Source organism: Eschrichtius robustus, chromosome 12 (genome assembly GCF_028021215.1).
Source record: "Eschrichtius robustus isolate mEscRob2 chromosome 12, mEscRob2.pri, whole genome shotgun sequence".
Lineage (NCBI taxonomy): Eukaryota > Metazoa > Chordata > Mammalia > Artiodactyla > Eschrichtiidae > Eschrichtius > Eschrichtius robustus.
In genome coordinates, this window is record NC_090835.1 from 11,707,535 (window position 1) to 11,723,075 (window position 15,541).

Genomic DNA, 15,541 nt, shown 5'->3' on the forward strand with positions numbered 1-15,541 from the left:
AAAGAAATCAATCTCAGAAAACTAGGAAGTGTAGTTGGAAAAAAGATTGCAGGGGGTGGTGTGGACAGAAAGGCAAAAGGATCACAGTATATTAAGAACATAAGACGAGGGAAACTCCTCTAACTTGTAGTATCCCTACTGATTGTATTAAACCAAAGCCACATACGGCTAAGAACAAGTCTTCCAGAATAACCAATGGATTACGGCTCCATCAGCAAGTGGGATGGTTTCAGAGCTCCTAAAATGATATGACTCAGGATCATTGCCAAGGACTTGGGAAGAATTTGCTCTAGGGTAAAAAACACCAAGCTCCAACCTCCCAACTTTGAACTACCCTATGCAAAGATTCCTAAAGAACTATGGTTCTCATTGGTGGGTACTACGTGCCAGCCGCTGAGGTAAATCCTTGACAATTTCACCACTTAACTCTTCCTTCACCTGTAAACCTTCAGAAGTATAGGTGCTGGCGGCACCTATACAAGGTGAGGGGACTGAAGACACACAAATAATAAGTGGCAGAGCTGGATTTGAACCCAGACCTGACACTAAAACCCATGCACTTAACCTCAGAGGTTTACTTTCTCCCTGTTACACTTTCCATGAAGGGAAAAGCTCAAGACGGGGCACTTACCTCTTTGACCACCCTGTAGTTATAGCTGCTGGTGCTTTCATGCTTCTGTGACTTGTTATTCCCCTCCTAGGAACCAAGATGAACATGAGTGGGGTTTGTACAACTCTTAGGATCCTGTCTGTTTGCTAGGATTAGCATCACTATTTAGGAAAGAACAGGAGTTTTGCAGCGTTTTCCAGCTGTCATGCTGGGTTTGTGCCTGTCATTCACTTGCTCACAACTCAGCTCCCCTCTGATGCGAGAGGATACACATTATTGCACTGATGGGGGAGAGGATGATGGTCCAGGCATGGCTGGAGAACAGGTTCTTTCCCAAGTGCGTCTGCAAGGGACACCTGGTGCTAGTTCACTCAAAGTCTGTTCTACGTGGGCCAAGGTGGCACGAGAGAGGACGCTGAACTTGTATTTGTAGCTCACTTCCTGGAAGAATGGCTGTCACCCTGTTAACAAGCAGACCTCTTGAGAATCAAGCCCATCCTATAATCTGCATTTTTACCTAAAACCGGAGGAGGACGTTTAGTTGTTCTGGGGACCCCATCCATCTCCTCCTGCAGCGTAACTTGTGTGTCACCCACCTCTGTTTTCTTATGTTCATTTTCACCAGATGCGCCGTCCATGGCCTCGTCGGGGCCCTGCCCTTTGTACACCCAAAGCTCTGACTTCTCCACAATGGATCTCAGTTGGTCCAAGTCTTGTTTGATCTGTTTGTAGTTGTCGACATCTTGGCTGGTAACCAGCAGCTGAACCTGAACGAATGCAATTCATTAGTGACTCACAACAGCCTCTCAGACAGACAATGCCAACAACACACACACACACACACACACACACACACACACACACACAGCAACCCGACCTACCTGTTTGAAGGCCTGCAGGACCTCCTGCCTCTGACTGAAGTGCCGAAAGAGGAGCTGCAGGGCCCCTGACACCAGGGGTGGGTAGTCGTGCATTGTCAAATGGAGCAGGACCCGGAGGAAGGTTCTGCCGCCGTGGTCGTCCAGGTCCAGGGGCGTGTTCTCCTCACTGAGGGGAAAGGCCAAATGAGCCAAGACGCCATCTCCCGTGCCCTTGGGCCCAGACATACCTCACCTAGTGAGATTCCTGACTCTGTAGCCCACCCCAGCCAACCTGGCTTTTCATTGCCTCATTTAACAACATACAATCTTATTTGCTCTTCAACTATACTCTGAGGTGAGGGGGCAGTTAAGCTGTCACAACTGGGGACTTCCCTGGTGGCACAGTGGTTAAGAATCCGCCTGCCATGCAAGAGGGAAGAGATATGGGAACATATGTATATGTATAACTGATTCACTTTGTTATAAAGCAGAAACTAACACACCATTGTAAAGCAATTATACTTCAATAAAGATGTTTTTAAAAAAAAAAAAAAAAAAATGGAATCCGCCTGCCAAGGCAGGGGACACGGGTTCGATCCTTGGACTGCGAAGATCCCACATGCCGCGGAGCAACTAAGCCCGTGCGCCACAACTACTGAGCCTGCGCTCTAGAGCCCGCGAGCCACAGCTACTGAGCCAGCGTGCCACAACTACTGAAGCCAGCGCGCCTAGAGCCCGTGCTCTGCAACAAGAGAAGCCACTGTGATGAGAAGCCCGCGCACCGCAACGAAGAGTAGCCCCTGCTCGACGCAACTAGAGAAAGCCTGTGGGCGGCAACGAACACCCAATGCAGCCAAAAATAAATAAATTAAAAAAAATAAAAAGATGTCACAACTGTCAAATTTTTAACCAAAGTCCCCACCTTCCACAGTGACAGGCCTGGCTTTGCAACCAGATTCCTAACTGGTGTTCTGCTGGGCTTCACCTGTGGTTTGAGAGCTGCACACAGCTGTGTTTCTCCCCAGTTACTAGTTTATTTTTTATTTAAGATGCTCTAATTCAGCACCTAGCAAACCCTGTGTGGTGAAGGATGAGCTTTTTTTATGTCTAGTCTGTAGCCAACTGCTGTCTTGGTCTGTACCATGTCCACTGATGGTGCACTTGGATGCGGTCACAGTGTCCAACTGCCATCAAAGTGCCCAAAGGCTCACTTATCTAACCCGGTAGCAAGCGGTTCGGTCCCACAGACCCCACTTCGCGGAGTGTTGCCGCGAATCACCCCAACTCAGTGTTCCTCCAACTGGGGTTAATCAGTATATTATCAGGGGTTCTCTCAATATCTACGGTAACTTGATTGTGTGTTACTTATACAAGTAAAAATGTAATAAGCACGTGCTGGAGCAAATGGCAGGCCACCTCGAACCTGAGCGCTGCCACTCAGTTTTTGTGTCGGTGCCCAATTTGTATTTCCGGTCAAATGAAGGCCGAATGCTGGGACCTCTGTGGCTGCAGACAAGCAAGAAAGCCACAGATGGGACTCAGTGCGTATATCCTCTGCCCGTGCTACGTGCTCCAAAAAGGTGTGAAGAAGCTTTCATTGCTGTTCAATATCAGGAAAGCGGTGGGAGAGCTGAGACACCACCCGGCAGACCGAAATGACATCAGGTTAAACTCAAAACCCCCGAGTTTCAGAACAGCAACCTCTTCCACAGAGCAAACGCTGCTGCTAATTCAAATTTCACAGGTTTTACATTAAGCACCGCGGTAGACTGTTAACATCGGTGGTCCCTCTCTGGTCTAAAGACTCTTGTATATGTCCCTCCCACACTGATGCTGGGCTCGGCTGGGCGATTTGCTCTGACCAATAGGACGTTAGCAACATGATGCAAGCAGAGGCTTGCTCAGTGCTTGCACATTGTTGGCCTCTGCACTTAGAGCCGGCCACCAAGCTATGCAGAAGCCCAAGATATTTGTGTGCAGAGACAGACAAGTCCCAGCCTTACCGATGCCCTCACCAAGGAGCCAGAAATGCAAGGAGAGCAACATGGACGAGCCAGCCCCAGTCACAGCTACCACAGCTGCACGACAGACCCAACAGTGACCAACAGAAGAATCATCCAGCTGAGCCCCCGTCAACCCACAGAACTGTGAGAGGCAATAAAATGACTGTTGTTTTAATCCATTAAGTTTTAAGAGTAGTTTATTACATGGCAGTGGGTAACTCAACCAAGTGTGCATATTCTAAGAGTTATGCATAGAGGGTGTTTATACCAAGTTTGCCGGCGTTTGAGGCTTATAGGTATTTGAGTCTCGTAACAATGTTTTGAGTCGACACTGAGCAATCTCATCTTTTAGAAAGGGGTTCATACATTAATCTCACGTTAGGGACAATGAAAGAACAGTATAAGTGCCTGTGTCCTTTTCATTGTTGCTTGGCTTCTAAAGGGCTCGGGGGTGACTGCAGCCCATTAGCAGCAATGATCTTGCTACACTCTGTTTCGAGCCCCCCCTTTCTTTCAACTCTATTTCCTCACCATTTAAAAAAGTTTTGTAATGTGTGTACTTTGGGAAACCTCCATCAATTCTTTCTGTCGTAAGAAGGAAACACACACACACATGAACCCAACTAAGATCACTCTGACCTGAGTACTGACAGTTATAAAGAGAGCAGTCAAACAACCTAAACCCAAAGACTAAACGTTTCCTAGAACAGTAAAGGAGAAGCCTTTGAGAGCTAGAAAAGAGAAGCCTCCCCCATCTTAGAACCACCTACAAAACAGAAACTGAAAATATACTTTCCTTCCTCCGAAGATGCCCTCGGCTTGCTCCTCAATGTGTTCAAAGTCAAGAGCACCTGCAAAGTCGGAGAACAGAACTTCAGGCGCAGGAAGGGGTGAAAACGTGCTGCTCGTGAACGTCCCCCCAAACAGGCTTGCCCCTGCCCCTCAGGCCTCGACAGGTGGGGTTATTTCTACCACCACCCTTCTCCTTATCCATCACCACTATTTCCTGGGCAGGGAAAAGCATCCACCATGAGTAAAAGTTGGTAGTGGACAGTAAATTTTCTTGGAGAGTTTTGTTTTGGGTTTTCTGTTTTTTGTTTTTTTGTATTTCACCGTAACACTAGAACCCTCAGCTGTCTTATGACTAAGACACTCCAAGATGGAAGGAAATAAGACCTATCCCAGAAGGGATCTGGGCCCTTTCAATTATTGCCCTGCCCCAGAAGGGTGACTCTCAGGGTCTCATTCTAAAATGCAGTCATCTTCAAAAACGTTCACATATTACCCTTGTTCTAGAACGTACTCTTTGGACTTCCAGTTTTCATTAGACCCAGGTCCCATTTTATGGCTCAAACCCCATTCTGGCATCACTAACCTGGTACATTACTTGGTCCCTCTTGGCTGCTGTTTCCGGAGGATGTTTCCGAAGTCTGGGAATTGCTTTCATCAAATTCCCGCTTAAATATACACAGGAGGCAGGAGATCCTATAATCCAACCTCACATTCAAAATAAACTAAAGAATCAAGTGGAAATGGAAACAGATTGGTTACATTAGCAGACCACCTGGAACATTCTGCCAAGCCACCGCACTCTGGCTGGGCCTGGCGTCTGCTGCATCAATTACCTTAAACACTACGTGAGTCAGATATTTGGCTTAGATTTCAACAGTCACTTTAACAAAAGACTTCTAGGAGTATATCAAGTTTGCCCACAGCACCTTAGCTTCTAGTGTAAACTCCAGCGTCCCGGCAATTAATTTAATGCTCAGAACAATAAATCACTCACTCCCCACTCCATCCTCTATAAAACATTGCTTTAGTTCAGCAAGTATTGAATGACAACTCTGGGCCTTAAGAAGGGTGAAGTTGGCTGCTTCTAAAAGAACTGACAGAGAAAAATGTGTTTTCAGTACTGAAAATTAGTTTGGTTCTTATTTTCTATTACTGATTGTTTTCTTTGATGTAGATACAAACCCTTGGGCTCCTTCTTCTTTCACTCCCTGTATCCCCTCCCTGTCCACTCCAACAGAAAGCCACTTTTTCCATGTTTGTGGCTGGAGCCAAAAAGAAAGATCAACCACCTGGCATTGTTTAAGGGCCTTACCGACATTCTCCCTTCCGTTCTCTCATCTCTGCCTGGCCCTCCTGGCGACCTTACCCAATGCCAGGGCTGTCACCTCTCCTGGATTGAAACAGATCTTTGGCTTATCTTCCAGGCTCTTGGTCCACATTTCCTACTGACTGCGGGACATCCCCTTTGGTGTTTTCCCAGAGTCTCAAACTCAGTATTGTACCAAACTAACAGTGTCCATTCTGCCTGGGTTCTCCCGCCCTCAGTCAACCTCAGGACCATCAACTCTTCCTTCCTTGATACACACATCTCATCAGTGACCAAGCCCTGCGGGTTCTACCTCTGCCACTCCTCACGGATCTCTCTCTCGCCATCGTTTACCCCCGCTCACGGCCTCTATCTCCCTCCTCGGCCATTACAGAAACAAGTTTACCAGATCCACGTCTCAAAGGTGCTTACTCTTAGGTTAGCCCCCTGCTTGAAAGCATTCAAAGGCTCCCCACAGAGTAAAGTCCTAATACTTCAGGCACCCAGAGCTCCCTAGAGCATGGCGCAGTCCGCCGTTCCAACCTCACTTCTGATAACTTCCCTTCAGCACCGCTCCACGTCCCTGCCCAAGGAGAACAGCTTACTGATCCATGCGCCATGATGCCCTGGTTCAACCCGCTCCATCCACCTGAGAACGCCCCCTTGTTTCTATACATATCCCGTCCAGGCCTAAAGGCTCAGAGAAAATCTTACCTCCTCTGGTCCTTACTAAATGGGATCACATGACCTACCCGCGTCTCAGGAGAACACTTTTCTCATGGTTTTATTTCCATGTACACACAGCTTCATCACACCTTATCTTCCTATTAGACTATAAACCCCCTGTAGACATAGCCCGTGTCCAAATCATCTGTGCCTTCCTCATAGAGCCCAGCAAAGTGCCTTGCATATGGTAAGGGATCAGTAACTATCTGCTGAAAGAATGAATCCATCAACCAAATGTTCTCAGATTACTACAGTGAGTAGACCTTAAGATGTGACCAAGTTTCACACCGCATCAATTCTGATAAACATGCACGATATTCGCATACTTGGGACCTGTAAGCCATGGCCTAAGAAATCCTTGAGATCCTTCTCTACTTTTGGTCAGACATAAATTCAATGAGTTTTCTTCTTTATTTAAATCACTCTTTATTGTCTTTAGTAATTATTTTGAGGAGTCCCACTAATGTTTTCAAACCATTAGTTAACTGTGATTTCAGAATCGAAAAAAAATCCTCAAATCTGTAAACATTTATAGTTCTCTACTCCATGTTCCGGGGTTGAGATTAGGCAGTGCGGGATGAAAGAGAAAGGTGATAACAGTATTCTTTTCATGAAGGAACAGCTGATTCTGTTAATGAATAAAAAATTATCAAGGAGGAGAAAGAGGAAAATGCACACTGTTGGCAGGCTGGGAGGTTCTCATATGGAAGATCACGGCCTCTCCAGTAAACTGGCTCCCACCCCCTCTTGCCTATGCCAGGACTTTGCTCCTACAATTATCCTCTCTCCCCTTCGTCAGTAAGTCTTCCCTCTCTACATGATCACTCCCATTCAGCATACAATCTTGCTGACATCTCCCAACTTAAATATTACCAATAATCACCCTGCAGCCACCTTCCCACTCTTCTCTGTTCATCTTTACAGCAAATCCACTCAAGAGGTTGTATGTACTGACTCCCCATTTCATCTTCTCCCATTCTCTCTTGAACCTGACCTGTTCCCAGACTTGTCAAGTATGCTCCCACCTCAGGTCTTTGCATTTATTGTTCCCTCTTGGAGTCCCGGAGACTGTTTTCCTAGATACCCACATACTAGTTCCCTCATTGTATTCAGGTCTCTGATCACATAACCTTAATGGGGAGACCTTCTCTGACAACCCCATCAAAAACAGTATCCGTGGCCTTTACCCCCAATGGCCTCCAAACCGTCTTGACTCTCTGTTATATTTTAACATCCTTAGTATATACATTTTTATATGTCTATGCCTCCTATCAAAATGTAAGCAGGAATGATGCTGTTCATTGCTGGATCTTCAGTGCTTAAAAGTACTCGGCATGCTCTGACAAGTACAGGTTTCTGGTAACTGACTATACTGCTGAACTGAATGAATAAGCATTTTCAGAACTCTAATGGAAAACTGATGAATTCATAAAAGTGCTAACAAAAGATCAAGATGAAAAAAAAAATTAATTACATGGGACTGAGTGAACTGATGAGGATGATTATAATTTTTGTGACTTTCTGTTTGAATTAAAAAAAAAAAATCCCACAAGGACTCAGAGGCAAAAAATATACAAATCAATTTTCACTGCAAAGTAGCTGTTACAGTGGAGGAATACTGGACTGAATGTCAATATTATGACATAGTATGAGTGTGTTTCGTGTTTGGTAATTGCAATCATTGTTGCTTTTGTTGTGGTCATCCATTTACAATGCTTGGTGTCAGTTTATTTATCTCTTGTAAAAATAAAATACAGTGTGTGTGTGTGTGTGTGTGTGTGAAAAAAAGATTAAATGAGATAATGCATATTAAAAAAAAAGCATTAGAAACAAATATGCTTTATTCTCATTGTTAACTGAAATGGTAGATGATGTTTAAATTGTATAATTATAATTAATTTGTCATGTGGTACTCAAAATATAAACAAATATATCCCTCTCACAGTAACACTGCTAGAGGTAAAACAAAAAAACAAACAAAAAAAGTACTTGGCATGGAATCAGTCTCTATAAATGGCTGTTGAATGAATGAATGAATGAATGAATGAATAAGGGAGGGAGGAAGGGAAGGATTGAGGGAGGAGTTACAAACTTAACAGAACCTTGACTGAGTTATGAACAAAAAACAGGGAATTCAGCTATGTATAGAAGCGTAAGTGAGTTAATTCTAAGTGGGTGAAGACAGAGACCAATGACTAGGGAAATCTAAGGTAACTGCAGAAAGTCTGGCATGGCTGGAGGAACAGGGCAGGCTGGGGAGGGGCAGGAGATGACAGCACAGGGTGCAGAGGGCCAGTTCAGAAACAGCACTTGAGGCTGAGCTAAGACTCTACCTCCACTCTCTTCCCAGAAAGCCTAGGGCTCCATCAAAGCAGGGACACCGGATGCAGATGGTCCCCTGGGAAGCACACTCCCGCCCACCCTGCCCCCGCCCCGGCCCATGGTTACCTGGAGTATTTCAATGATCTTCAACTTGGTGTCCATCACCATGATGTCCTCCTTCTCCGGCTCTGCTGGCTTCACGTTGCCCTCAGGGGCGGCGGCCGTGGGAGTCATGGGCAGGAAGCCTCCTCCCCGGAGCACCACCTGGGTCATCAGCTCTCCAACCCCATGGATGGACCGCATCACGTTACTACCTAGGAAGGGCCAGGACACACCTTGGTCGTGACAGATCCCTGGTGTGCGCTCAGGGCACCTGGCCAGGGGCAGAGGCTCTTCGGGACAAATCATTTAACATGTCTCTGTTCCAATACATTCTAAGACCGCGGGAACCTGAAACGGTTAACAACCATCAGAAATGCAGGGCTTCAAGGAGTAGGGGAAACAGTATGGAGCATTTATGTATGTTAGTTCACCTGCCAAATTTTATTGGTCCCCAACTACATGCTTGTTGCTGTGCACAGAACTAGGGCTGCAGGAGCTAACAAGACACACATCTGGTGCTGCTACCAACAGCCACTTGATCTTGAATACATTATGCTACCTCTGAGGGTCAGTTTCTTCCACTGTAAAATGAGAATAACGGAGCCCAACTGACAGAGATTAAGTGGCAAAATGTATGCATAATGACTGAGCACAGGCCCTAACAGATAGTAGGATGTAAGTAAATGTACTTTTTCTATTCTAGCTGTAGAGACCAGTTAAACAATAATCCACACATGAGTACCTAGTATGTGTCTACTACGACCCTAAAACAGAGGGGGAAAAAACATATAAAGGCAGATTTTCCTATTTACAAATTGGAAATAGGATACCCAGACACAGTCTGGATTTCACTTACTCATATACTAATATAAACATTTGAGGACCTCATGACACATCAAGAACAATGACAGGACATGTATTTTTAAGACATAAGCATTAGGCAAGTGTTAGGCAACTTTCAAATGGTGCAGTGAAATGTACAGACTCATATATATAACTATAAAAAATACAATAAAGTGTTAATAATCATTGACTCTAAGTCGTGGGTCTATAGGTGTCCACTGTACTATTCTTTCCGCCTTTATTTATATCTGAAAATGTTCATAATGAAAAGTTGAGAAGAAAAGGACAAAGAAAGGACGCGCCATCACACAGTAAGTATGAGAAAAGCAGGAGGAGGAGAGGCCGGGCAAGCGTGTCACGACGTATGGGCGCCATGAGATCTCCCTCCTCAGCTTCTCCATGTTATTCTCACCTTTATTCTCCTCTCCCTTCGCCATCTTGCTGATGGGGAAGATTGTGGTCACGTGCACACAGTCCAATATGGCCAGGAGGATTTTGGTTAATCGTAGAAGGTCAGAGAAGTTGTAGAAACCAAAGTATATGAGATTCCTAGCTAAGTTTACAACCTATTGTATTTAAAAAAGAGAGAGAGGAGGAAGATGGTATTAAATAAACAGTATCCTTCACTTCCATTTTAGGTTAACTATTTTATAAATGACTGATTCTGACCTTCTTTACAGTAAGAGAAGGCATTTATTTTACTTGCAGTTTCTGACCAAATTTCATTTTGTTTCATAAGGAGAAAAAATAAGAAATAAAACCCTGCAAAGCTACTGATCTGCTCTGTTGACTGGTTAATAAAAAACTGACCTCATCATTGGCTCTGTGCAGCTTCCCAGAGATAATACAGGGCAAGCCAAGGTATACAAATCAAGGACACAGATAACAGCAGTCCTTGGAAATCTAACTCCTCAAAAGGCAAAGTGATCTCAAAGAGAAATACTCAACTCAAAGGTAATAAGGATTTATGTCCCACAAATGATTAATCTATGACAGATCCCAAGCACAGACTGTTTCTTTCCTGTCACTTTTAATATAATGTACAGATTACAGATAATGTTCTATCCTTTCTACATGATTCAGTTCACCACATGTATTTCTTCCACGAGCATTAACTACCTCAAGCCAAGTGACTGGTATTAGTTCTATTTTACTCGGCAACAAAACTGAGCTGAATTCCTTTTTATTACCAAACCAGAGTAGCATGATAAAAAAAAAAAATCACCATCTATTTTCTATTTACCCCATAGAAAAATGATCAATAAAAAGCAGACAAAACACACAGATCACTTCACCATGAGTTACCTCAAATGTAAGTTTATTTTTCTCCTTATCAGAGAAAGGGAACCTCTGACACACCACATCTCTTAAATACTCCTCCACAAATTCCATAGTCTGAGCAAACCTCTCCTTAATTTCATCTTTGGAAGTGCCACTACTATCATAGCTAAAAGGAAAGGAGAAAGAAAAGGAAATCAAATTTCAAGTTCTAACCAGTGAGGCCTTCCCTGTTTGCTCAGCCCCCAAAGCTATCACCATCCACCCCAACACTTCCCATCCTCCTGCCCCTACTTCACTTTTCCCTCCTCAGCACCCATCACACCAAGGTATCTATTTTAGTCCTTTATCTTGGTTACTGTCTGTCTTTCCCCGCTAGTGTACACACAGTTTTCTTGTTTGTTCCCAGATAGATTCCTTGAGCCTGGCATGCGGGAGACACTTTAATATTTGTAGAATAAAAGAGATATAAAAGGACAATCATGCCATCTTTTACATTCTTGAGGAAACAAATAACATTTGCCACCCTTAATTATATTTTAAGCTTAAAGAAAAAATGACTTCATCTTTCCTCTCTGATTTAACTAGACTTATTAACCTGACCATAAGTGGTTTGTCTTCCGCTACGTAGAACACTGTAACTAAGAAGTTTTAAAGCAACATGAATGAGGTCTTAACAAGGTGAAGGAGCCAGGCTCACTCATCAATGGCGATCTCGGAGGGAATCTCGGACCAGAGGCGGGCGTATTTCACGGGAGTGACTTGCTCCTGTGGGTCTCGGTCCACATGCATGTGCAGCATGAGACGGCAGAAGGACGCCCGCAGGTCATAGGGCAGGTTCTCATCAGACATGCAGCGGAGAATGAGATCCACGTCCAGCTGGCCCGAGATCTCGTTGATGGCGAGGTACTGGCGGTCCAGGCACATCCTCGCAAAGAGGTTCAGCTGGTACCTGGAGAAAAGGAAAGTTACACAGGGCTCACTCTCATGGAAACACACAGCAGGAGAGTCGCAGGGGGGCCCCAACTCTCATAGGAGTGACAGGTGGCCACGGGAACCTACACATCAACACTCTTCACTTGCTTGTGTATGCAAACTCTGGCTTCTGTACCAAGTGGAAAAAGGAACAGTTCAAGCCACGCCAACAGTCACATGTGCCTACCCTGCTGTGTGGGAGTAATTACATGGCTAGTTGATGCCATTTTGCCCTTGTTTATTTTATAAAATGGTGTTGGGGGGAAGCATTAGGCTGAAAACGGTTGCCTGTTTCTTTAGTTCTGCTTTTATGCAGCACGTGAAAGACCGCATAGAAAATGGTAAAGGTTTCAGACCCTTACTGAGTCTGCTTAGAAATTTTATGATACTTTCAGGGTCTTATCCCATAGAGCTCTCCTCTTTGACTTTTACACACACATGAAAAACATGGTATTAAAAATAGGGGGCTCCTCAAAATGTTACGGTTTCTTCCTCACCTAATTACATATGATCTCTGTTAACTTCCAAATTTGACCACTGAAACACTCTTTCTCATTCACTGCCAGCAGAAGACATAGCAAACATTAAAAGAGTAACCACACCCATAATGTGAAATAAGAAAGCCTTAAGGTTCCACGGTGGCCAATTCCAGCTTCTGACTTTAAAACCCTATTTATTACCAAGAATCATGAGTTGGAAATATTCTCAACTGCACTAGGTATCAGGGAAATGAGGATTAACCTATGTTCTATTTCATGCTCGTAAGATTAACAAAAATTAAAAAAGCATCACAGTATTCAGAGATAGCAAAGACAAAGGGAAACAAAAGTTCTCTTTTGGTGGGAGTGTACACCAAAATAGCCAATTTAGGATTGGTTGCTCAGTTTAACATATGCATACCCCCCAATCTCATAATTCCCTGGTGTGGAATGGAAACTCCTACACATATGCACAAATTTGAACAAGGATATTTCCTGACATGAAAAACTAAATTGTGGCATACACTGAATATCAAAGAGCAATGAAAATGTGGCACGGTAATAAAATGGAATAGCATTCAGCAGTCAAAATTAAAGAAATGGACCTACCACCGTTAGCATGAATCCATTTCAGAAACAATATTGAAAAATAAGGCAGATTTCAGAACGGAACTCAGACTCTGGAACCATTTATATAAAATTTTAAGAATCAACAACATATTACGTATTATTTATGAATGTACAGAAATGTAAAATATAAACACACAAAGAGTGTGGAAGGTCACACATCATCTGCATGAATGGAGAGAAAGAATACAGGAGGTAACAAAGGGCACTGTAATTGCAAAGTTTCATTTATTTCTATTAAAAAATGCTGTAAGCACTTCCTCATCTTTCCTTCCCTCTTCTTTTATTTATTGAGTCAGCAGATCTCAGAGCTGGGACCGAGGTGACACTGGGATGGAGGAGGTGACTGGCAGCGATGGAGACTGAACAACACGGCGGGGACAGTGCCAGCCAGCTTCGCGCTGTCCGAGGAAGGAGTTATGAATACAGAAGGGTGAAGGCTAGAATAACGCTACAGTGTTGGAACGGAATTGGAAGTACTGATGTGAACTCATGATTTTTATTACATTTATATAGATCGCTGTAGAAATAGATATGTGTGTGTCTACGTGGACAGACAAACAGACGTGTGTACAGACACACACATTTCCTAGCTCTGTCTGCAAAAGTTCTATGACGTTGTAACTATTGTCTCTATTTTACAGATAAAGAAACTGGGACATAAAGAGGTGAATAACTTGACCAAAGTCAAAAAGCTACTATGTAGAGAGGTGACCCCACAGCCTGACTCTTAACTACTACAAAATATATCCGTGCCACGTGCCATGCTAGGTAGGGATCAACTGTAACTGGGGGCTGATGCAAACACTCAGCCTTCCTCTGACGGAGCCACACCCAGATGGCGATGTCCTATCTAAGTATCAACGAAACCTTACACTCTACAAACTCCTGAAGTACACAGCCGTCTTTCTGACAGACGGTCTCATCAGAGGACCCCCGTGCCGCCCTCGCACCTGTAGTAGCTGAGGACGTCCCGGTCTTCTTTCTGACCCTCCTTAGCATCCTGCGCCAGCTCCCTCACACTCTTACTGCGAACCTCTTTGTTGCCGTCCCTCCAAAACAGCCACACCTCTTCCTCATCCTCTCCTGCCTCCAGAGCGTTCTCTCCAGTAGAAACACCTTCAAATTCGAAACGAGAGAGTACCAACCTGGAAAATAAGAAGAGGGGGGAAACTCATTACATTTGAAATCCTTGCTCATCACTGATCAACTATATTAATGTGTTGAACTCTAGCTGCACTTTAAGACACACACAGAAAGCCACTTTATTTCTCCCATCGGCAGAACCACAAAGAACCAAACATTAATGCCTTCATACACTTTAGCCCAGGGGTTCTCCACCAGGGTGACTGTGTCTCCCGGGGGACATTTAGCAATGTCTGGAGACATTTTTGGTTGTCCCAACCAAATGGGAGGGGTACGGTTGGCACCTAGCACGTAGAAGCAGGGAGGCTGCTACACATCCTACAATGCACAGGACAGAACCCACAGCAAAGAACTACGTGACCCCAAACATCAAAAGACCAAGGTTGAGAAAGTCGGAATTAGCCCAAGCCCATAATTAAGTTACGCATGAGAAACAAAAAATTCACTAGTTTAGAGCATAATTTAGTGTTTTGTTTTGTTTTTTTTAAAGGAATTCCTTTATTTTTATTTTTTGTTTATTTATTTATTTACTTTTGGCTGTGTTGGGTCTTCGTTTCTGTGCGAGGGCTTTCTCTAGTTGCGGCGAGTGGGGGCCACTCCTCATCGCGGTGCGCGGGCCTCTCACTATTGCGGCCTCTCTTGTTGCGGAGCACAGGCTCCAGACGCGCAGGCTCAGTAGTTGTGGCTCACAGGCCCAGTTGCTCCGCGGCATGTGGGATCTTCCCAGACCAGGGCTCGAACCCGTGCCCCCTGCATTGGCAGGCGGATTCTCAACCACTGCGCCACCAGGGAAGCCCCTAATTTAGTGTTTTTTAAATAAACTTTTTTTAAACATTTTTTTTTTAACATTTAAATATTACTGGCACTATGCTTCTCAGGAAAACTGCTCCCCTGCTAAAAACGAATTGCTACTATTACCAAAACTTCTGTGGACCAATTAACACTTTTTGAACAGTGATGATTTAACAAGCTCTTCCTTACAATGACTTACTATCAATAATGAATTACCTCCTTTAAAATTTAAAACTGATGATCATAATTAGAGAATTTTAAACTCTTAAAATTAAACCAAGGGTGTGTAAAACGTTCCCTGGTGAGCTCACATTACTGTCAAAGGATGTGACATCACCATGCAGAGGAGCCCACACCAAAAGCAAACTTGATAATTCCTCTGATCAAGACCTTTGCAAGAGGACGATCAATAGCCAGCCAACCTGACTTGAGAAATCAAGGAGCTGGGTTTTATTACCTATGAGCACAGACATCCACTGAGCCACACATTCTCCATCTAAATCCCGTTCTCATCTTTCTTTATCTTAAACCCGCAGACCCCACTCACTTGGTCTCAATCAGAATGTCAGCGTTGGTTGGATTCAGCACAGCTTTACATATCAGTTCCTGGGTCACCGGAATGGATTTGTTCATGGACACGCAGAGATCAGAGAGGTAATCTAAGAATCTATTGAGAAAGA

The 15,541-nt window shown here is 44.2% G+C and overlaps 1 protein-coding gene across 2 annotated transcripts in view; it reads right to left on the reverse strand.

Annotated features, from left to right (window-relative positions):
* Nucleotides 1-15,541, reverse strand: part of ITPR1 (inositol 1,4,5-trisphosphate receptor type 1) — a 321,127-nt gene that overhangs the window by 149,405 nt on the left and 156,181 nt on the right. For both annotated transcript variants that reach the window (XM_068559286.1, XM_068559285.1), the window contains exons 19-29: nucleotides 15,409-15,528; nucleotides 13,877-14,071; nucleotides 11,543-11,794; nucleotides 10,870-11,011; nucleotides 9,977-10,130; nucleotides 8,746-8,933; nucleotides 4,849-4,987; nucleotides 4,270-4,324; nucleotides 1,492-1,657; nucleotides 1,207-1,377; nucleotides 632-697 (exon numbers count right to left, since the gene is read on the reverse strand). In XM_068559286.1, the coding sequence (XP_068415387.1) occupies nucleotides 632-697; nucleotides 1,207-1,377; nucleotides 1,492-1,657; nucleotides 4,270-4,324; nucleotides 4,849-4,987; nucleotides 8,746-8,933; nucleotides 9,977-10,130; nucleotides 10,870-11,011; nucleotides 11,543-11,794; nucleotides 13,877-14,071; nucleotides 15,409-15,528 (1,648 nt within the window). The remainder of the gene's footprint in view (nucleotides 1-631; nucleotides 698-1,206; nucleotides 1,378-1,491; nucleotides 1,658-4,269; nucleotides 4,325-4,848; nucleotides 4,988-8,745; nucleotides 8,934-9,976; nucleotides 10,131-10,869; nucleotides 11,012-11,542; nucleotides 11,795-13,876; nucleotides 14,072-15,408; nucleotides 15,529-15,541) is intronic.